Genomic DNA, 23,111 nt, shown 5'->3' with positions numbered 1-23,111 from the left:
TGCCCCAGAAAATGGCATGGTGGCTGAAGGACTGCTGTCCGTCTGCAGTGACCGGCACATGCATGATAGGCAGGGCTCCCGGCCCTGTGTGCTGTCCGTCTGCAGTGACCGGCACATGCATGACAGGCAGGGCTCCCGGCCCTGTGTGCTGTCCGTCTGCAGTGACCGGCACATGCATGACAGGCAGGGCTCCCGGCCCTGTGTGCTGTCCGTCTGCAGTGACCGGCACATGCATGACAGGCAGGGCTCCCGGCCCTGTGTGCTGTCCGTCTGCAGTGACCGGCACATGCATGACAGGCAGGGCTCCCGGCCCTGTGTGCTGTCCGTCTGCAGTGACCGGCACATGCATGACAGGCAGGGCTCCCGGCCCTGTGTGCTGTCCGTCTGCAGTGACCGGCACATGCATGACAGGCAGGGCTCCCGGCCCTGTGTGCTGTCCGTCTGCAGTGACCGGCACATGCATGACAGGCAGGGCTCCCGGCCCTGTGTGCTGTCCGTCTGCAGTGACCGGCACATGCATGACAGGCAGGGCTCCCGGCCCTGTGTGCTGTCCGTCTGCAGTGACCGGCACATGCATGACAGGCAGGGCTCCCGGCCCTGTGTGCTGTCCGTCTGCAGTGACCGGCACATGCATGACAGGCAGGGCTCCCGGCCCTGTGTGCTGTCCGTCTGCAGTGACCGGCACATGCATGACAGGCAGGGCTCCCGGCCCTGTGTGCTGTCCGTCTGCAGTGACCGGCACATGCATGGGACTTTACCATTCTGAAATGTTGGGACAGTGTAGTTTTTCTGTAGCAGTTTTTCCACTGAATGCAGTTAGTAGCTGCCAAGGAGCATAGCCTGTTCATCAAGCAAGCAGCTTTGGCGATGAGGCACCTCCATGTGGGCAAGGCTGTGCTCAGTTAGTGTGGGTGGGATCTGGTGTGTGTGGGGTGGGATCTGGTCTGTGCGGGGTTGGTGGGATCTGGTGTGTGGGGGGTGGGATCTAGTCTGGGCAGGGTGGGTGGGATCTGGTGTGTGCGGGGTGGTATCTGGTCTGTGTGGAGTGGGTGGGATCTGGTCTGTGGTGGATGGGTGGGATCTGGTCCGTGTGGGGTGGGTGGGATCTGGTCTGTGTGGGGTGGGTGGGATCTGGTCTGTACGCTGTGGTTTGGATATAGTCTGTGCGGTGTAGGTGGATTTGGTCCGTGTGGGGTGGGTGGGATCTGGTGTGTAGGGTGGGTGGGATCTGGTGTGTGCGGGGTGGTATCTGGTCTGTGTGGAGTGGGTGGGATCTGGTCTGTGGTGGATGGGTGGGATCTGGTCTGTGTGGGGTGGGTGGGATCTGGTCTGTACGCTGTGGTTTGGATATAGTCTGTGCGGTGTAGGTGGATTTGGTCCGTGTGGGGTGGGTGGGATCTGGTGTGTAGGGTGGGTGGGATCTGGTCTGTGGGGTGGGTGGGATCTGGTCTGTGCAGGGTGGGTAGGATTTGGTCTGTGGGGTGGATGGGATCTGGTGTGTGGGGTGGATGGGATCTGGTGTGTAGGGTGGGTGGGATCTGGTCTGTGCAGGGTGGGTGGGATCTGGTCTGTGCGCTGTGGTTTGGATATAGTCTGTGTGGTGTAGGTGGATTTGGTCCGTGTGGGGCGGGATTTATTCTGATGCCGTTTCCATCTGCATAATGAACAGCATGCAGAGAAGAAACATCATAAGATGCCTCATCATTTTTTAAAGAAACCATAAGCCACCAAGCCGTCTTCAGCATTGCCACGTTGACAGGGAGATGGCAGCAGCTTGCATGAGAGAATGTCACTCCTGTGACCCCTGAGGTCAGGAGGGGCAGAAGGGCAGGGAATCCATGCTGGGCGCCATCCTCTGGGCAGCCTGCCTTGCCCACTGGTGCGGTCTCACTTGCTGTGTGTGAAGGACCACCCTCATCCTCAGCTCCTTTCTCGGAGGCCTCATCTCTGTCCTTCCTGCACATTATCCACTTGGAGGGTTGGGTTCTCAGGTCCCTGGGTTCTGTTGTGTGGGCTTGTCCTTTGTCCTTCCCGGCTGGCTCTGATGAGAGCCTGGCACTGGCAGAGGCCTCTGGGCCAAGGCCAGCAGTGTCCATTCTGGGCCTGTTTGCCTGGGGGCAGCTCAGCAGTGTGGGCATGGAGAGGACATAACTGCTCATCAATGCACATGGCTCATTTGGTGGGGGTTTGATGCCCTTCCAGCGTGTGTGGAAAGTGGGCTTGTCCTACATTGCTGCTGCTGCTGCTGCTGCACGTGTCCCTTGCATCTTGCCACACCTGGATTATCTCAGGGACCCCGGCCAGTGTTTCCAATGCCAAGGAGGAGATGGATGCCTCCCTCCGGCACAGGGCTTTCCGTTAACTCTGACCTCACTGAAGCCTGGCGTCAGATCCCTGTTCATGACCCTTCCCCCTCCACAGTCCCAGGCCAGGAGGTGACACCGGACCCCCAGGGAAGATGGAACTCAGTGTGACTCCTCATCCTTGGCAAGCCTGTGTGGATTCAGTCTGGGTATTTGGGGGTCACTCCTGTCCCACTTGGCCACTGCCCCGTGGAGTCCCTACCCTGCAGCATGCCCTGGAGGCTCAGTCTGGAGTTGGAAGGCAAGGCGAGCTGGGACCTCTTGTCCCTTCTGTTTCCTTCATGAGATGGATAGTGAGTGACCGCTCCTGCTCCGTGGGAACACTCATTGGAGGGAGCAGGCGCTCTCGGGGCCATGCTTGACTCGGGCCCTGCCGTGTGCCTGCACGGGTACTTTCCAAGCTGCTGCTGTGTGGTGGAAGGTACCGCCTGTAGACTCTGGCAGAACAGCATTGATAGATTACAGGGAACAGAAATCTGTGATTTCAGTTAAAAGCTCATTTTGCGGAACAGGAAGGTTCTCTGTTCCTTGGGCATTCAGTGTGGCCCAGAGAGCTTGGTGAGTACAGAACGAGAGAACAATGAGGCTGTTTCCCAAGTGCGCACTGAGGGTGTGTCCCAGGGCTGGGGCTTCTGCAGCCAGGTTCACCTCTGTCCTTGGCATGTGACTGGAAGAAAAAAAAAAAAACACCAGGAAATGACAGTCTGACCATTGTGGTCATCTGGGGAGTGAACCAACAGACGAAGGCCTCTCTCCCCATCCGCTAAAGTAAATAGGTAACTCTAAATTAAAGAGAAAGGGCAACTGAAAACCCTGTCACCAGATAAAGTGATGCACGTACAACACACACACACACACACACACAGGGGGTGGGGGCAGCACAAACACTCAGTGGATTTATGGTGTTAGAAAAGGGAGCCAGATGATGGGAGACCAGACTGACAGGCCAAGGATATTGGCTGCCACACACAGAGGGCAAGCTGGCAGAAGCCATCCAGTCTGTTTTTCACAGACCTTTCCAAGGCTGGAATGCCCAGGGGTGGCAGATGGGGTGGATGGGAAGAGACTGTCTGTGACAGCCTCCCCATGAGGCTTGCTCACCTGATGGAGTGTTAGTGTCTAACTCATGGAACAAAGCGCACCCCACATTCCAGCGTCTGGCCCAGGCGCATTCTCCCTCCATCGAGCACTGATGGATTGGTGGCAGCTGTGCCTGAGGTTTCCTGATACCCACAGCACCTTGTCTGTGAACCAGAATAGGAGCTGGCTTCCTGGCCACAGTTCTGGAAGCCCTGATGGACAGTGAGTTTCTTGGAGCTGGGATCTCACCATTGTCTTTGCATGGGAGCTGCGAGCCTTGCTCTGCCCAGGCCTCTGGTCCCCAGCATTGCCAGAGGGAAGCTGATGAGCTAATTCATATATTCACATACATTCCATTCAGTGCTGAGTCTACCCGAAGGTCCTTGAACACTTAGTCTCAGGTCCTAGGGCACGTCCTGAGGCCATCACACTTACTTGCTTCATGGTGCCTGGAAGGAGTTTGAGAGAAGGTTGAAGGAGAGGTGATGATCTCCCAGCAGAGGGTGGCGCAGAGCGGTGCCAGACTCTCCCTGCGGCTACCGCTCAGAGCACCAGGGACAGGGACCTGTTCCTCAAAGAGCTGGTTGACAGCAGTCTGCCTGCTCGGCTGAGGCTCCAGCTGCTCTTCAGCTTCTCTCACATCTCTGCCTTACAGATTAGTGCAGGGAGGGGATGGACGCTGACCATTATCTTGTCTCACGCTGCTTACAAGCCAGTCCCAATTCACAAGTCCTGACATGGCTGTCAGTACCGCATGCCAGTTGCTGTGCCTTGGGAGGCAGTGAGCTCCGTCCCTGCCTGCCCTCCCTGAGCTCCGTCCCTCCTTGCCCGCCCTCCCTGAGCTCTGTCCCTCCTTGCCCGCCCTCCCTGAGCTCTGTCCCTGCCCGCCCTCCCTGAGCTCCGTCCCTGCCTGCCCTCCCTGAGCTCTGTCCCTCCCTGCCCGCCCTCCCTGAGCTCTGTCCCTCCTTGCCCGCCCTCCCTGAGCTCTGTCCCTGCCCGCCCTCCCTGAGCTCCGTCCCTGCCTGCCCTCCCTGAGGTCCTTGGAATTGAGTGCTGGTGCTGCTGTGTACCTGCAGCAGTCGGATGTCCCTGCCAGGGACAGAGACATCTCCACGGCTGCCCCGCCATCTCAGAGGGTTCTCAGCCCGCAGGAGGGGTTGTCACAGGCCTGTGATCTAAAACGAGCTTGTTATTTTGTCCTAAGATATGTCTGTGTGATCATCGTTTTGATGGGAACAGTTCTGTTGGCTGCGTTTGACATCATTGTGTCTCCTGCCTCCAGATCAGATCGCTTCTTCTCCCCAAACAGTGACAGATGCTGTTGATGTGTGGAAGCAGCCTGCAGCGGCAGAGAACCACACAGATCGCTGTTTGTTAATCATTCCTCCAGCACAGCTTTCCTTAAGAAATGCGCAAACAAGATCCTTTGTTTCTCTTGTAGCAATGCTGGCTGATTCAGACCAATGAGATGATAAAAGTTAAGTCTGTGATGGCAAAACAGGTGCCACCCTGGCCCTTCCTCTGCACAAACCCTGGACGTGGTATGTGGTGGGGGGGCGTACCAAGCCCTGAGTGATGGGCAGTGCAGGCTTGGTCCCAGAGCAGAGGAGCATCCTGTACAGACCACAGCCTCCTTGGCTGCCTGAGACCAGCGTATGGTGAGGCTTCGCGGTGAAGCAGGAACAGAGTGGAAGCGCCGACAGCTACCAGAGGCTTCGGGGTCAGGAGGCAGGTGCAGCTAGAAGACATTCCATCTCAGGTGACATCAGATATTTGATTGACACCTCAGTCACACCGTAGAGGTTAGGACCACAGCCTGGAGCAAGAGCCTTAGCTTGGGGCCAGTGTTCAGACCCAAGTAGACCTAAAAGTAAGACCAGCAAGTTGGGGTCAGTGCATCGGTGCTTGGCGGGGCAGAGTAGAGCCCTAGAAGAGAACCTGTGATCTATGACGGAGTGCTAAGAACATGCCGTGGGACAAGGAGGATCCGTGCTAGGAAATGTGGCTAGCCACACGGAGAAGAATGGAACTGGACTTGCATGCTCACGGTGTGCAAAGAGCCCCCAGTGGGTTACGGGTCTGAATATAAAGCCTGCAATTTTGAAACAAGCAGTCCTAGGGAAGACCCCTCAGAGCGTTGGCCTGCATACAGCTAGAATAGTACAGGACACAGCAGTGGACAGAGGGCATTGTATCAAGCTAAGGGGGTTGTCTGCACAGCAAAGGAAGCAGAGTGGTAAGCTAGCCTGCGGAACGGGAGGCAGGCATCGCAAGCATTGCTTCTGATGAAGGGTTAATAGCCAGCAGACACACGGAACTCAGTTGCAAAAAGACAGCCCAATTTGGGAATGGTTGTGAATTTGAGCAGGCATTTCTTGAAGAGTTATATGCACATGGCCAGCAGCTTTGGAGACTGTAATCACCAGGGGGAATGTGAATCAACGTGACAATGAGACACGAACCCAGTCGAGCTGCGTGAACGGCTGTGAAAGAGGTGGAGAGTAACGAGGGCCAGTGGGGACGTGGAGAAAGGGCCCCTTGCACCCTGCTGGGGGTACCCGGTGCGGAGGTTCCTCCAAAAGTGGGAAATGGAAACACTAAATCATTCGCCAGTTCCCTGCTGCTGTCTCTTAAAGGGAAGTTAAATCCGTGTGTCTAGGTGACCGCTTGCGTCCTGTGTTTCCTGCAGTGTGGTTCAAGCAGCCAAGTAGTGGAAGCCAGCTCAGCGTCCACTAGCAAATGTGTGGAGAAAACACGGCAATATACACAGACAGTGTACGTGGTCGGTGTCACACGGCACATACACACAGACAGTGTACGTGGTCGGTGTCACACGGAACATACAGACAGTGTACGTGGTCGGTGTCACACGGCACATACACACAGAGACAGTGTACGTGGTCGGTGTCACACGGCACATACAGTGTACGTGGTCGGTGTCACACGGCACATACAGAGACAGTGTACGTGGTCGGTGTCACACGGCACATACAGAGACAGTGTACGTGGTCGGTGTCACACGGCACATACACACAGAGACAGTGTACGTGGTCGGTGTCACACGGAACATACAGACAGTGTACGTGGTCGGTGTCACACGGCACATACACACAGAGACAGTGTACGTGGTCGGTGTCACACGGCACATACAGAGACAGTGTACGTGGTCGGTGTCACACGGCACATACACACAGAGACAGTGTACGTGGTCGGTGTCACACGGCACATACAGAGACAGTGTACGTGGTCGGTGTCACACGGCACATACAGAGACAGTGTACGTGGTCGGTGTCACACGGCACATACACACAGAGACAGTGTACGTGGTCGGTGTCACACGGCACATACACACAGAGACAGTGTACGTGGTCGGTGTCACATGGCACATACAGAGTGTACGTGGTCAGTGTCACACGGCACATACACACAGTGTACGTGGTCGGTGTCACATGGCACAGAGACTGTACGTGGTCGGTGTCACACAGCACATACAGAGACAGTGTACGTGGTCGGTGTCACACTGCACATACAGTGCGTGGTCGGTGTCACATGGCACATACAGAGACAGTGTACATGGTCAGTGTCACACAGCACATACAGAGACAGTGTACGTGGTCGGTGTCACACGGCACATACACTCAGTATACGTGGTCGGTGTCACATGGCACATACACTCAGTATACGTGGTTGGTGTCACATGGCACATACAGACAGTACATGGTCGGTGTCACGTGGCACATACAGAGACAGCGTACGTGGTCGGTGTCACACGGCACATACAGTATATGTGGTCAGTGCTGCTTAGCCACGACAGCGTAGCTCAGACATGTGGAATGAAGCAAGCACAGAAAGATGAGGTCGCTGGTACATCCCATGGTTCTTTCTCCTTGTCCGACCCGCATGAGTAAGTGTGTATGTTCTCTTCTGGCTTCCAGGTGCTGCTGTGAGGCTGTGAAAAGCCACAGCCACCATCATCGGCTCACGCTCGCATAACCTGGCCTGCCTTCCAGGCTGTAACGGCCCAGTTAACTACCATGAAATGACTTTTATCTTCACAATTAATTATGTTGAGTCCTTGGTCCTCTTTGGAAATGCAATTGTGTCGCTGTGAGGGGGTTGCTCTGAGCTGTTCCTGTGCTTGTGGGGCCGGCCTGGCGTGCTTGAGGGTGTACTTGAACTTTGTCCTCTGACTTGATAAATGAGCCAGAAGGGGGAAGGGCAGGTACATGGGAAAGTTAGAATTATGGAGAAGCTGTTTCAGCGTGATAGCCTAGTGGCTAAATCCTTGTCTTACACCTGCTGGGATCCCATATGGACGCCGGCTCGTGTCCTGGCTGCTCCACCTCCCATCCAGCTCCCTACTTGTGGCCTGGGAAAGCAGTTGAGGATGGCCCAAGGCCTTGGAACCCTGCACCTATATGGGAGATCCAGAAGAGGCTCCTGGCTTTGGATTGGCTCAGTTCTGCTGTTGCGACCGCTTGGGGAGGAACCAGCGGGCAGGGGAATCTTTCTGTATCTCCATATATATATGCATATGGAAATTTCTCTCTGCCATTCCAATAAAAAAATCTTTTTAAAAAAAGAATGTTCATTACATTTCATTATTTTGGATTATTTTATTTTGGATTGAATTGATTAAAGCCATAGTCCTGCTTAAAGATACAAAATGATAGCTTTGGTCAGAGGTCCTGGCGAGGGGCTTCCCAGGGAGCCGAGCTGACCTCCACACTGGGTGTGGAGTTGGAGGAGAAGCACATGGTTGGCTGAGACATGTGGTGTGACAGCTGGTTCTGGTCTGGATGATCAGGATGCAGAGAGATGGTATTCCTTGTAAGTTTCGGGGTGGAGAGTGGAGCGGGTGGGCAGAGGTTTAACATGGCAGGTGGTATGCAGCAGAAAGCAGCAGGCCACACGCTGGAGGCTGTGGGCTGTGTGTGTTAACAGCCTGTGAGGAAGGAGTTCACTCCTTGTGCGCTGTGAACACGATCACTGTGACTGCAGAGTACTTGGGCCAGCTTGAAGCATTTTGCAGTAGCTAAATTCAGCATTTGGATTGCAAAGCTCCTTCAGCTGTGAGTCCTCTGAGGCTGGGTTTTTATGGACATTTTGAAGTGAGAACTCATAGCTAAGATGTCTTAAGAAAGGCCCAGGCACTGTCTAGCCAGAATCCCAGGAAAGTGTTTAGCAGGCAAGCAAGGTCTTAGAGGAAGTGGGGCCATGAAATGGAAAATGCAGTGTGTGGTCGTTCCGGTTGGTGCGCGGGAGAACAGTGTTAGGAGGTTCTCATTGTGTGTGTGGAAGGCAGGAGCACCGGCAGTGACTGCAGTCACCAGTGGGACAGGGGGTCTGTGGCTGCTCCCATCTTTGGTGGCCTTGGGCCGTTTAACCATGGATGGTGCCACTTCTGTCCTTGGTGGTCTTGGGCCGTTTAACCGTGGATGGTGCCACTCCTGTCCTTGGTGGTCTTGCCGTTTAACCGTGTTTAACCGTCAACGGTGCCACTCCTGCCCTTGGTGGCCTTGGTCTGCTGTTCTGCGACTTGCACGGACTGCTCGGAGTGTCAGGTCTCCCTGTGTGTTGGTGATCTCTGCTTTCCGCTCTGTCAGGTTGTTGCATCTTATTGTATTTGGGGGAATTGACCCCTTAATGAAATTTTTATTTTTCTGAAGTCTACTTTGATAATCACATAACAATTGCTACTTCGTGTGGATTAGGGCTTCTGTTACCTGTTTTCTATGATTTTTAAGTTTTCGGTGCATTTACATTTAGAATGGCTTCCAGGTGCTAGGAGACAGCGTCGAGTTTGGTTTTTATTTGTAAGTACGACTTCTTAGTTGGCAGTTATTTTAAGTTATATATGGTTTTTTTAGATTACAACTATTGCTAGCTATTTTATCTGTTCTTTTGGTTCTATTTCTATTTTGGTTATTTAACTTATTATTCATTTTTCTCTTAAAGAATTATTTTTATTTGTCACAGGTTAGACATCTTTAATTAGTCACGACCCCTATGCCTGATGGGTCGGAGGACTTACTGTTACGGCCTTCCTGCTCCCTCCTGTCCCTTGTGGTGGTATTGTCAGACATTTTGCCTCGCACAGTGCTATAAACAGTATACAGTTAGTGTTTTTGCTTTCTCATGGTTGTTTTAAAGCAACTAAAATAAAGGAAAGTGAGCTCTACTACCCTCCCTTTTCCCAGCTTTAGATCCCTTTGTCTGTGTCATGTCATAACTCAGTGATGATTTTGGAAATGCAACGTGACTTCCGAACACTGAGCAGACACATATGGGTGCCCGTCCTCCTGCTCTGTTGCTCGTGGCTCAGAATATGGCTTGGTCCCATGGAGAGCTCAGTGCACCTGCCCCTGTCCAGGCACCCTTGGGCCTCCTCCTGGGGATCTGGTGACCTCAGTCTGTGGCGCTGGCTGAGGACATTTCAGAGCCCCCTGAACTCAGCCGTCCCTCAGTCTGCCTGTCCTCCTCTTGCTCAATTGCTTCGTGTGTTCAGCTTATGCCTCTGGCTACCAAGTCCCTCCCCACTGTCCTCCTTTCTAAAACGAAGGCAAGGTCCCCACCCTACCACCACCAAGTCTGTGCCAGAAAGCAGGGTGCTGACTGTCCTGATGTAGGTGCAGGGCCCAGGTCACCTACTTCCCGATGCCCTGGGCTTGGCTGGGTGTGTGGGCTCCAGCTCCCGTGTTCCACCAAGCATCAGGATCTTGCCAGAGCACTGTGAATGCAGCAGTCATGTGCAGCCCGCCAGGGCACCTGTCCCTGGTGCCAGGGCAGTGCCGGACAGAAGAGCAGGTAGGAAACTGGGGACTTTGTGAGCAGCTGGGCTCAGCTGCAAGGGAGATGGCGCCTGTCTTACAGTTGAGCTTAGAAGCCTCATCAGTCAAGGAGGGTACTGAGAAACACCTGGGAAGCTTTGCCCTCTAGTTCATGTCCAAAGCGTAACGTTTTCTTTTTGTCTTTTTCCCCCTCAAGGGGTGCTACATCCATTGTGTACAGATGCAAACAGAAGGGGACCCAGAAGCCTTATGCTCTCAAAGTGTTAAAGAAAACAGTAAGTGATTTTCCTTATCTCATAGCAACTTCAAAGGGACTGGGACCTGGAGAGGCAGACCCAGAGAGCCGGCGCACGCAGCCGTGCAGCCCGTGTGGGTGGCAGCTGGAGGGAACCACGGGATGCTGGTGGCGGCCAGAGCTCAGCTTGGGTGTAGTGGTGAGGACAGACGTGTTAGCTGATAGGCAAAGCTTTTTTTTTTTTTTTTTTTTTAAAGATTTATTTTATTTTCATTACAAAGTCAGATATACTGAGAGGAGGAGAGAGATAGAGAGGAAGTGGAGCTGCCGGGATTAGAACCAGTGGCCATATGGGATCAAGGCAAGGACCTTAGCCACTAGGCCGCAAAGCTTGCTCTGTGTATGAGCCGCATTCTGCAAAACACACACGCACGCAGTCTTCGTACAGTTTGTGGAAATGCAAATGATGAAAAGCTATGCATGAAGCTGAAGGATTTTTTGCACCTAAGTGAACTTACTTAATTCTGGCTTTCCGTGGGCTTTTGTCATTCCCGCCTGCGTGCGACATTTCAGCATTTAAATGTTACTGTGTTTGTGAAAGGGATCCCCAGCTCCTATACCACCAGGAGGTCCAGGTGTCGGCTTGGCTTAGGGTAGGACGGGAAGCAGCTGCTGATGTTCCGGGCACACCTGCTCTGCTGGAGGTCTGTGTTGGGGCCAGAAGGGAGGGTTCTGTCAGGCAGTGGAGGCCGTGGGGGGGTCCCATCTTTTACCTTCCGCTGAGAGATGGCAGGACAGAGGCAGTGCCCCAGGCTCATCTCCGAGGAGTGGGGGCGTGTGGAGAGTGCCAGTCCCGATGAGCCAGCTCCTACAGCCCAGAGTGTCCTGCTCGCACCCTGCGTTCTCCGGGAGTTTCCACTCACAAGCCTCAAAAAGACAAGACGGTCCTGGGCAGTGTATGCGTTCTTCTCGTTTCGTGTGAGTGGATGCGGGAACCCTATGCGTATCTGAAAACCCAGCTGTGTAAAGGGTGCGTGGAAGCCGTCGATCACACGTTTGAAGTCAAATGCTGCCTTTTCTGGGCCAGGGGTTTCCCCCTCGAGGCAGTTGATACCAGCCGCTGCTTCTGTGTCCTCTGGCTCAGGGCATGCTAGTCTCTTGTGATGAGGAGCGTCATGGCACTAGGAACGGGCTGTTGGAATTGGATGGTTCCGTGGAAGCTGGTGACCGCTGAAACGGCAGCTGTGCCCCGGGTTTCCCACCTGGTGTGGGCAGTCTAGATTAATAAGGTTTGGAATTTTTGCTTCAGTCAGATTCTTCTAGTAGTAAAATTTATCTGAAGTAAAGATTATTAATTTTATGAAGAAGTTTCTTACTGAATATTAAATATCCGCTTTTCATTAAAATAATGCTTTAGCAACTCATATGCAAGGTGTTTTTAGGCTTAGCTGCATCTCCTTGTTGGAAAAATTTTGAGTTCAGTTGGGAGTTTATTTTTTTGTTGTTGTTGTTTTGCACATAAGGAAGTTTTGAGAGAAAAGAAATACATGGAATCTTGAGAAATAACCATGATAAGTGCCCAGTAATGGGGTTGCTGGGTCAAATGTAGCTCCAATTCTAGTTTTGTTTTTAATGTTTGTTTATTTGAAAGACAGAGAGGGGCAGAGATGGAGAGAGCTCTTCATGTGCCGGCCAGTTGGTGCAGTGGCCAGGTATGAGCCAGGGCAAAGCCGGGAATGCCGTGCCCCCATGTGGTGCAGAGGCCCACGCAGGTGGTCCACCTGCTGCTGCTTTCCCAGGCTCCCTGGAAGCTTGATCAGACAGAGCAGCAGGGACGTGAACTGGTGCCCAAAGGGATGCTGGATTCACAGGCAGCAGCTTTACCCACCACACCACAATGCTGGCTCCTCCATTTCTAGTTCTGAAACGTGGCTGACGGACGCTCTTACCAGCCGTGGGCACCGTCTACACTTTGTCCCCCTTGTCCACCGCCTCACCAGGGTTTGTTGCCCTCCGGCTTCTGGCGGGGTGAGATCACACCTCAGTGTAGAGGTCTAGCACTGCTTTAGTTAAATTTATTCCTAAGTACTGAAACTGTACTTATTTTTTAGTGCATGGCGCTTCTTTTCCCCCTGAATTCCCATTCAGCAACGATTATTATTGGCGAATAAAAACACTACTTTTTTTGGTGTTAATTCTTGCAACTACACTGAATTGGTTGATTGGTTCTAACAGCCTTTGGGTAGTGTGGGTAGGTTTTTCCATATACAACATCATGTCATTTGCAAACATTGGGATTTTGACTTGGTCCTTTTGATTTTGCTGCTTTTTGTCCTCCCCCCCCCCCCGCCCGCCCCATGATTGCTTGTCCTAGCCCTGTGGTTCTGCAGTGAGTAGGGGTGCCGGCAGTGGACATGCTTATCCGGTCTTGATTTTTGTCCTCAGGCCGTTGGCTATAGGTTTGTCGTACCCGACATCTCTCATTTTGAGGCATTCTGCAGCTGATGGGCTGAGAGCAGTTACTTCTCTGTTAGCCTGATATTTTCTCCCAAGGCCTACTTAATACTGTTTGTGGGAGTTTATCCAGATTTCATTTTGTGGCAGTCTCAAGTTCCAGACCCAAGACCAAAATGTTCAGGGAGTTAACACAGCAATGACAGGCTAATTAATGCATTATTGCATTATTGTCACTGAGCTCCCTCAGACAGCAAGTGGACCTACCCACACCAACACAGACTCAATCACCAGCTTTACTTTATTTTTAATTTATTTTTATTGGAAAGGCAGATTTGCAGAGAGGAGAGACAGCAAGAAAGATCTCCCATCTGTTGGTTCACTCTCTAAATGGCCACAATGGCCAGAGCTGAGCTGATCTGAAGCCAGGGGCCAGGAACCATTTCTAGGTCTCCCATGTGGGTGCAGGGTCCCAAGGCTTTGGGCCGTCCTCAACTGCTTTCCCAGGCCAGAAGCAGGGAGCTGGAAGGGAAGTGGAGCAGCCAGCACATGAACCGATGCCCATATAGGATTCCAGAACTTGCATGGGGAGGATTCACTTACTGAGCCGGTACGCCAGGCCCTCAATCACCAGCTCTTAAAAAGCCAGGAGACATGGGTGATCAGGCACTGGGAAGACTAACTACTTAAGTGAATGGAAATTTGTGTTTTGATATCTAGATCTTCTGATTGATAAACTACCTTTATGTGAGGTTATGATGGGGAAATTGTCAACATGTATTTTATATACATACACCACATACTTTATGTGGAGGAAATTTGTTACAATCTGTCTCAGCATCATCCTGTCTGGAAATGACAGTGGCAGCTAAAGGGAGGAGTGTGTGTGTGTGTGTGCACAGATGAGAGACTGTACATGTTTAAATGCAGGGAAATCATACATGTTGATGCAAGGGGGAATGTGTGTAAGACATGCATGCATACATGTGTTTACCATGTGGGATCACACATGCACATGTGTGATGGGAGTTGCATGTACATGACGGAGATTTCTGTGCAGTGTGTGGGATTCCCACACACACATGTGCTGCGGAGCAGGCATGCACACGTGTGGCGGGACCTGCATGTACGTATGAAGGGGGTGTGGCAGGACCAATCCCTGCACTCAGGGCTCTGCGTTAGTGTTCTGATGTGAGCATTCTTGCGCAGAGTTTTGGGGAGAATAAAGCACAGAGATCCCAGGCAGCTGAATACATGCATTCCTAGCTGTGCAGATCACCTCTTGGGACACTGTGTTCTCCTGGCATTCTGGAGTGGACCTGTGACCCTATGTGACTCACGGACTGAGTGCCAGAAAAGAGAAAATACCTCAGAACCAACTTTTCACCATAGCGGAAGAAGTGTTGAGCATTTCCTGTAGCAATCTCGATTGCTGGGAAGAGCTATGGTGGAGTTAGGAAGCAGCGAGAGGGGCAACAGATGGAAGGACTTGCTAGTCGCCTGTCTGACTCATTTGCCACTCAGTGTCCTCGTCCTGGAGAGGCCATGTGGCCATCAGGTATTGGCTTCCACCCTGTACTCCTGGGTAGGGGAGCTGGCTTTGTTTTACTGTAGCACAGGTTCACTGGAAGTGCTTCCTGCCTGGCCAGTTATCTTGGTGCTGTGGATTGGTGAATGAACCGAGGTCAGGGATGGAAGGCGAGTGGTTTACACCTGAGCCCTGCGTCATCTCCGCTTCCCGTGATATTTGGGGAAACAGACTGAATCGGAAGATCTTCCTGGGCTGCTCTTCCAATGAGAGCGCGAGCCCTTGAAGAGTTTGACAGGATGACAGGGATCCCAGTCACGGCCCTGCCCTGAGCTGCATGTCCTGAAGGTACTGAACAGAAAACTGTGCACAGAAGAGATTGGACAAGTGGCACTGTTGGCACAGCTGCACCTTGGAGGTGCAGATTCTTCAGCCAGGACTGAACTGGCTGTGTTGAGTGGAGTGTGGGCTCTTGGGGACACGTGGTGCTCATGCTGCGGCTGTCCCAGAAGCCAGCCCCTGAGTCGTGCTTTCCCACTGGGTCCCACCTCGGGGTAACACTGTGACCCCCGGGTCCCACGTTGGATCATGTTCTGAGCAGTTGGGGAAGATTCTGCCCTCCCATTCCTACCTTCCCCTTCCCGCCGCCCCCGCCGAGGTCAAGTGTGACAAGTAGCATCTGCAGAAATTCAGAATCTGTGGTTTCTGACCCATCTGGAGAGTGGCCGGGCTCCAAGGCCAGACTGGTTGTGTTTAAGGTCGCTTCTGCTGCTACCACCCGTCAGTCTTTGCCTCTGAGTGTGTGGAATGGGCTCAGGAGCGGCCAGCTCCTGGTGCAGTGGTGGTTGAAGGGGGATCATCTCTCACGTGTTGCGGCACTCGGGGAGCAGGTGACCACACTGAGCACTGTTAGCTGGGACGTGCCCACGCGGTGGTTTATAGCAGTCGCAGTGGCAGTGTGTCTAGTGTGTGCCTAGTGCTTTCATCGTCTCAATTCAAAGCTCGGCAGGGCGTAGCTCCCGCCTGTGTGCACTTTGATTGAATGTGATTACTTTACCTGGGCTTTGGGGAGTCTGGCAATCACTGCTGAGCATGTCTGCTCATGTTATCAGTGCACTCAGTGTGTCGCTCCATGAACAAGTTTCCTGCTTGGACACGTGATGCCTTAAATGCCGAGGGGCAGTGCAGCGTCTCCGTGGCTCCTCTCTGCTTCTGACTGTGGAGCCGCACAGGTCCTCTCCCCCAGCCAGTCCGGTCTTCGTGTTCAGGTAGGAAGGCTTTTTCAGGATCCCTGTAGTTGTAGCAAAGTTTCGGTGTCACTTTGGCCTTCAGTCCTCCGCAGCTAGCAGAGAGCACGCACTGTGGGCCAGGGGCTGAAGGCGGTGTTCCCACCGCATGGCCCGCACGTGACGGGGCCGTTCCCGACACTGACGTCCCGCCAGATGCCCTTGCGTGTGGCTGCTGCCCTGGTCCTGACCTCTTGACCAAAGCCTCTCTGGGTTTCCTGTGTGTCCTACTTGCCTATCTCGTGACTCCAGAAATCTCAGTGTCAAATTCTGTTTTTAGGTCTGCACCTCCCAAAATGTTTCATGGGTTTAGATCAATCTCGAACACAAAGCTTCTTGATGGGTTTTGGAAATGCCAGGCTCAGATGTCCTAAGACCAGTTGAGCATCCCTCGGACGTCTTGCTCGCCATGACTCCCTGAGCCTTTCTATGTGTAGAGCCTCTGGCCAGCTGGGCTCTGGACAATGCAATTGTGAGCCGTTTGTGAACGCGGCTGTCAGTGCTAACCTCCTCGCCCAGGGCACAGGAAGAGTCCTTAAGATGACATTGTAAGGTTCTTGGGACAGTTAATACCCACTTCCAGTTGTACGTTTCTTGACCAAATGTGCTGCTTATCCCGCGCGCCTGTGCTGCAGGCTTTCCAGGGCAGGGAATATGTCCTCTTGTGTAAACACCCAGCTTAGTGCTAAGAGTCCAAACAGCTGCTTGTGCGAGTTCTTGGTGCTGCCCCTAATTGACATTGAAGGCTCAGTTAATCATAGTAGGAGTGCTGCTGGAGTCCCAGGGAACCCACCCAGTCCAGGAGAAGCACTGTCGATGCCATACGTCAGGGCTCCCCAGCCTTGTCAGCTCCGGTTCGTTCAAAGACAGCTGCAGGTTCCCAGTAGAGTGGTCTGTGACATCACAAAGGGATTCCCAGCCCATATGACCCTCTGTCAGCTTTAGGGGTGCCAGGTTAAAGTAACCATAAATACGGGTGAGGAAAGCATGAAGATGCTGGTCACAGGCTTGGCTGTTGCAGGTAACAACAAAAGCTCATGTACTTGGGTGTGCAAAGCAGGTGCGCCTTCACCATCCTTGCTGCACCTGAATGATACTCTCATGCAGTTGTCACAACGCCACATTGTGTGCCTTCAGTGTAAATGATTATTTGTCTTCGTTCAGTAAAGCTTGAAATAAAAAACAAAATAACAAAGCCTGTTTTGGGCCTCGTGGCAGAGGCCTTTTATTCTCTGTTCTGTTGAGTGGGAACCCCAACCTTTCTGGGGAGACCTGCATGCTGTCACTGTGACCCCAGCCTCTGAGAGCATGGAAAACCAGCTATGATCCATGCATTGTCCCATTCCCATGACATGGGTAATTGGGACAGGTGGCCTGACCTGGCTGGCCTCAGCCATCAGCCCATCTTGCCTGCTGGTTTGCGTGCTGTGGTTGTGTGGGTAGTGAAGAAGGGAGAGTCGGTCAGCACCCAGCAAACCTTCTGGGCCCGGCTGAGGTCTGGGAACACGTGAAATGGAGCGGATTGCCCAGAACACACTGCACCAAGTGGCACACGCTCAGCAGAGCCTGGGTCAGAGCCGTGGCTGTCCTGGAGACTGTTCAACCTGGCTGCCTGGAGGAGCGGCAGGGCATTTCTGCTGAGTGACAAGTGCTCGCCTTCCAGGAAGAAAGAGAGGCCGAAGCCTCAGCCCTGTCACGGCAGGAGACCAGGAATCTGCCAGAGGGCTGAGCCAGGGGAAAGCTCCCACAACACAGGGTCAGGAGGCAGAGTCAGGTCGGCACTGACAGACGGGATGAGGGGGCTGGGGGTACAGAAGGAGCATGGCCATTCGTGCGGAACCCCTAGGCCACAGGTAGTCCTCAGCTGCAGGAAGCCTTGGCAGGGGGACTTGTGTGCCTCCAGCCTCAGTCCCTGAGGTCCCCTGGATTGCTCTTGTCCATGTCCGGCCATACAGCCCAGAGCTGTGCTTCTCCCTGGAGGGTGTTTGCTTCTGTGTAACTCAGGGAGCATCTATGAAGCCTGCTGTCCATGGCTCACTGTGCCAAGGAAGTGCTGGGCATCCTGGAGCAGTGTTAACCAGCGCCTCTGAAGACCTGAGTCATCCTAGAAGGAAAGGGCACTCAACAACCCCACACCCTCCCCTGAGGGCACTCAACAACCCCACACCCTCCCCTGAGGGCACTCAAGAACAACCCCACACCCTCCCCTGAGGGCACTCAACAACCCCACACCCACCCCTGAGGGCACTCAACAACAACCCCACACCCACCCCTGAGGGCACTCAACAACAACCCCACATCCTCCCCTGAGGGCACTCAACAACCCCACACCCACCCCTGAGGGCACTCAACAACAACCCCACACCCTCCCCTGAGGGCACTCAAGAACAACCCCACACCCTCCCCTGAGGGCACTCAACAACCCCACACCCACCCCTGAGGGCACTTAACAACAACCCCACACCCACCCCTGAGGGCACTCAACAACAACCCCACACCCTCCCCTGAGGGCACTCAAGAACAACCCCACACCCTCCCCTGAGGGCACTCAACAACCCCACACCCACCCCTGAGGGCACTTAACAACAGCCCCACACCCACCCCTGAGGGCACTCAACAACAACCCCACACCCTCCCCTGAGGGCACTCAACAACAACCCCACACCCACCCCTGAGGGCACTCAACAACAACCCCACACCCTCCCCTGAGGGCACTCAACAACAACCCCACACCCACCCCTGAGGGCACTCAACAACCCCACACCCACCCCTGAGGGCACTCAAGAACAACCCCACACCCACCCCTGAGGGCACTCAAGAACCCCCATACCCTCCCCTAAGGGCACTCAACAACCCCCACACCCTCCCCTGAGGGCACTCAAGAACCCCCATACCCTCCCCTGAGGGCACTCAACAACCCCCACACCCACCCCTGAGGGCACTCAGGGTGTCCTGCCAGTTCAGTGAGAGACTCGCTATAGTTGAAGGAGCTTCAGGCTTTAATGGTTTGTGGCTTAAGGCTGTGTGATGTTTGAGCTTGCTGCCCACAGCGATTAGTTGGTTTTCAGCCCAGACCTGATTGCTTAGTTTTCTGGGAAGGAGAGTGTAGTTTGCCTGCACCTCAGTGGTTTGGGAATTGTAGAACTGAGTCACTGTTGGCTGAGAAAAATACAAACGAAAGCTGTGGTGTGCTGTTCCCGAAGCTTCTTGCTCATTTTCAAAGCTGCAAAGCACTGTCTCTCCATGTAAGTGGCTGAAAGCCACTTGGAAGGTGCCAGGTATCACATTTCATCCAGAGAAGAGGATAGTTGCAGCCCAAGTGACCATGAGCTTGGCATGCGGTGTGGGCAGTTCTCCAGAGACACGGAGAAGGGGAGGGTGGCCGTTGGTTGAGACGGGCGCTGCCTCCCTGGTGACCGCCCAGCAGGAGGCCAAGGTTGAGGGCTGGGATGCTGCCTTCCACCTTTGGACAAGTGAAGAACAGCGAGTCATGTTTAGAAGGTACTCTTCCTCACACTCACAAATGCTGCTAGTTCTGAATTGCTTGATCCAGCATGCTTCGCTTGTGATGCCTTCTGTGGCAAGAGTGAGGTCAGGACCTGCGATGGGGAAATGTCTACCTTGCCTGCAAGTGTCGACCTGGGAACATGCCACCACCGGCCCAGAGCACCTTGCAGCTTCTTTGCCCCCTCCTCTGCAGATCAGTGTGTGAAACAGAAGTAGTCCTTGCCCAGATGGAGGGGGCTGCTGACAGCCCAGCTGGGGTTCCAGCTGACAACTGAGCTGGGATTCTGATTGACAGCTGAGCTGGGGGTTCTGACTGACAGCCGAGCCGGGGTTCCACCTGACACTCAGCCTTGACAGCCAAACCAGGGTTCTGTCCAACTGCCCACACAGCTTTGAGTGTCGGTGACAATGTGTAGACCCAGGGTGCAAGGCCCAGGCCAGGAACCAGCATTGGTGGTGGGCCTAAAGCTGCATCATACTGAGTCCATAGGTGTCTGTAAAACCGTGAAAGTGCAGTTAGAGTTCATTTTCATAAATGTGGAATGACACGTCCCTGGTTGGGATATGGAATGACAAATCCCTGGTTGGGGTCATGGAATGACATGTACCTGGGTTAGGGCTGGCCTTTTGGCACAGAGGGTCAAGCTCCGGTATACAGTGCTGGCATCCCAGTTCAAGTCCTGGCTGTTCCACTTCCGATCCAGTTCCCTGTGGCTGCACCTGGAAACACAGCAAGGGTGGCCCAAGTGCTTAGATCCCCAACACTCACACGGGAGGCCAAGGTGGAGTTCAGTGCTCCTGGCCTTGGCTTGACGCAGCCCAAAATGTTGTGGCCTTTTGAGGAATGGGTTAGCAGAGCGAAGATCTCTCTGTGTGAGTTCCTCTTTCTGTGACTCTGCTTCTTAAAGAAATAAATGTTAAAAAGAAGACATGTGCATAATTTGAAAAGCTGAGAGGAAATGAACCCCAAATGCTATTGATCAGCTGTGTCACAGTGGGGGTGTGTTCTCACTGTTTTTATAGCTCACATTTTCAATATTTTGGCTACTGTATTTTAATAACGTGTGTATGTATGTATTTTATTTCCTCTCTGATGACTTAAGCCTTATTGGAGAATCTAGGATGCTTCACCCGACTTCACTTCTTGTCCTAGAATTATAGATTCTTTTTTGTAAAATTCTGACAGTGCAGAACCGGCACCCATATGGGATCCCGGGGCGTTCAAGGCGAGGACTTTAACCGCTAGGCCACGCCGCCGGGCCCCCCATAAGGCTTTTAGATTTATTTTATTTTTATTGGAAAGTCAGATACACAGAGAGGAGAGTCAGAGAGGAAGATCTTCTGTCTGTTGATTCACTCCCCAAGGGGCTGCAACAGCCAGAGCTGCGCCAATCTGAAGCCAGAAGCAAGGAGCCCAGAGCCTCTTCCGGGTCTCCCACACAGTTGCAAGGTTCCAAGGCCGTGGGCCATACTCAACTGCTTTCTCAGGCCACAAGCAGGGAGTTAGCCAAATGGAAAGTGGGGCCACCGGGATTAGAACTGGAGCCCATGCAGGATCCTAGCACTTGCAAGGTGAGGACCTTAGTCACTGGGCTTCCACTCTGGGCCTGTCTCATAAGTTTTGATATGTTGTATTGATGGTTTCACTTCTTTCAAGCAATTTTTTATTTCCTCTTTGATTTCTTCTGTAACTCCTTGTTCATTTAGCAGTCTATAAATATTTACATATCTTCTGGGGTATTTTGACTTGTTGGTCCCCAGTTTCACTCCGTGATGGTCTGAGACGATGCATGGTATGACTCGAATTTTAAAATTTTTGCTGAGGCTTGTTTTGTGGCCTATAATATGATCAGTCCTGGAGACGGTTCCATGTACTAATGAAAAAAAAAAACGTGCATTCTGTATTGTCCATAGGTCTACCAGTAGATGTTACTGATCGTGAAAAAAAAAAAATTCTGACAGTGCTATGCTGACGCTTTCTTAGTGGGGTCAGTTTGGGCACCTCAGTCTGGTTGGGAATTGTACACCTGCGTCACTGTTGGCTAAAATACGAACAAAAAACTGCAGTGTTGTGTTTTCGTGGTTTCTTGCTCATTTTAAAAGTATGCTGCAAAGCACTATTTTAACCCCATAAAGTGACCGAAAGTCACTTCGAAAGTGGAGTTCACTTTACCATGAATAATTATAAACCAGGCACAATAATGTGCAGTGTGTAGAACACAAATGTGATCCATTCTGTCACAGCGTTCTGGTGGGAGAAGCAGATGATATAGTGGTGATTAAAGGTGTTGATTTCTGTAAATGTTAAGGACATGGGATGCTGTGGTTCACGTGTGTGCATGTGTGTACACATGATAGATGTGTGTCCATGTGCATAACTACTTTGGACAAGGCAGCTGGTAGAGCCTTCTCAGGGAGCCCTGTAGGAAAGAGGTCCCAGGGGAGAAGCCTTGACACTTGCTCCTGCAGCTGAGGCCTTCCGAGGGGAGGTGTCAGACCCACAGGGCCTGGTGGCCCAAGGTGGACAGTGTACATTTGTCCTGAGCACATGGGTCTGACAGCCAAAGCCTCTAGATTGGGGAATGATGGGATCCCGTGTAAGGCTGTACTCTGGCTGCTGTGTGCAGAGGGCAGCATGAGGAGATGAGCTCGAAGTGCCACAGCTGCTGCTGCTGCAGTCTCAGCGTTAACTCGGAACCTCAGAGGGCAGCACTTGGCTGATTTTATCTTTCCCTCTCAGATGAGAAACGGAACAGTGCAGGCAGCACAGAAAGGGGCTGTGTCAGCAGCAGAGGGTGGGGTGGGGCCCACAGAGCAGGTGCTCTGGGGCTGGAGTGCTCAACCACCGCCAGTCTCCACGAGAGAGCCAGAGATGGAGGGCAGGGAGGTTTTCAACCCTGAATGCCAGGCCGCTTCCCCTTCTGCCTTCCACTGCTGAGCCAGACCTGCTACCAGTGAGTCTGGTGTCAACTGTGGCCTGTGTGCAAGCCCCTTCTGGCTTGCGTTTCTCCCAGGAACGGCTTAGACTAATTCAGTCTCTATCCCCAGTGGGAAGAATGTGTGGTGTCAGTGGTCAGGCAGTCAAGTTGGTTATTAAGAGTATGGGAAGGAAGGAGGGGGGTCACTGCATGGATGTGCTGTCTGCTTGGAGTGCTCTGACCTGTGGAAGCCCAGGGTCCTGACCTGGGGCTGTCTGTCTTCCCAGTTACTTGTGTGCCAGCCAGTGGCTCCTCGCTCCCTGGTAGGGCTCTGCTGCTCTCCTCTGGTTCTCCTGGTGTTTTTCACAAGGTAGTAGGGGGTGGGGCGGAGGAGGCAGTGAATAATGAAACAGTTGAAAGACACGAGGCTTTAAGTAGTGAAATGCTTTATCAGGACCATCATATGCTGATCACCATGACTGACTTTGTGCTGGTCAATGTCAGATATAGCATGAGGGATTTGTTCCCCTTACACTGCACCTGTTCTGTACCACCTCCTCGTGTCCAGAGCCTGCCATTGCCCCGACCTGTGGGCAGTCACTCTGTACAGATGTCCCTTCATCCTCTTCATTCAGCCCAGACTCACATTGCAGTCAGCAGACCATTCTTGACAGGAGGCTGTCAAAGGGAATGTCTGGGTTGGGTCCTGTTGTCTTAGAGGTGACTGGGAGCTGGAGGAAGAAGGGATGCAGGGGTGGGAGTTCAGCACCACGGACAGAGCCTGGCAGCCCAGCAAGGGAAAGCAGGGAGTAAACAGAGTGATTTCAGCACCGTGGTCAGGGCCTGGCAGCTCAAGGGGAGACACCAGGAGTTGAGGGCTGTGGACTGGGGCCTGGTAGCTCATGCGGCAGACAGAAGGGGTTGAGGGCTGTGGACTGGGGCCTGGCAG

The 23,111-nt window shown here is 53.0% G+C and overlaps 1 protein-coding gene across 1 annotated transcript in view; it reads left to right on the top strand.

Moving 5' to 3' along the window:
- The window catches only part of CAMK4 (calcium/calmodulin dependent protein kinase IV), a 193,702-nt gene that overhangs the window by 120,225 nt on the left and 50,366 nt on the right, over positions 1–23,111 (top strand). Inside the window, exon 4 of the mRNA XM_058677394.1 lies at positions 10,431–10,509. Coding sequence (XP_058533377.1) covers positions 10,431–10,509 — 79 coding nt within the window. The remainder of the gene's footprint in view (positions 1–10,430; positions 10,510–23,111) is intronic.

Source organism: Ochotona princeps, chromosome 19, assembly GCF_030435755.1.
Source record: "Ochotona princeps isolate mOchPri1 chromosome 19, mOchPri1.hap1, whole genome shotgun sequence".
NCBI lineage: Eukaryota > Metazoa > Chordata > Mammalia > Lagomorpha > Ochotonidae > Ochotona > Ochotona princeps.
The sequence above is the reverse complement of the archived record's forward strand: the minus strand, read 5'-3'. Positions and strand labels throughout refer to the sequence as shown.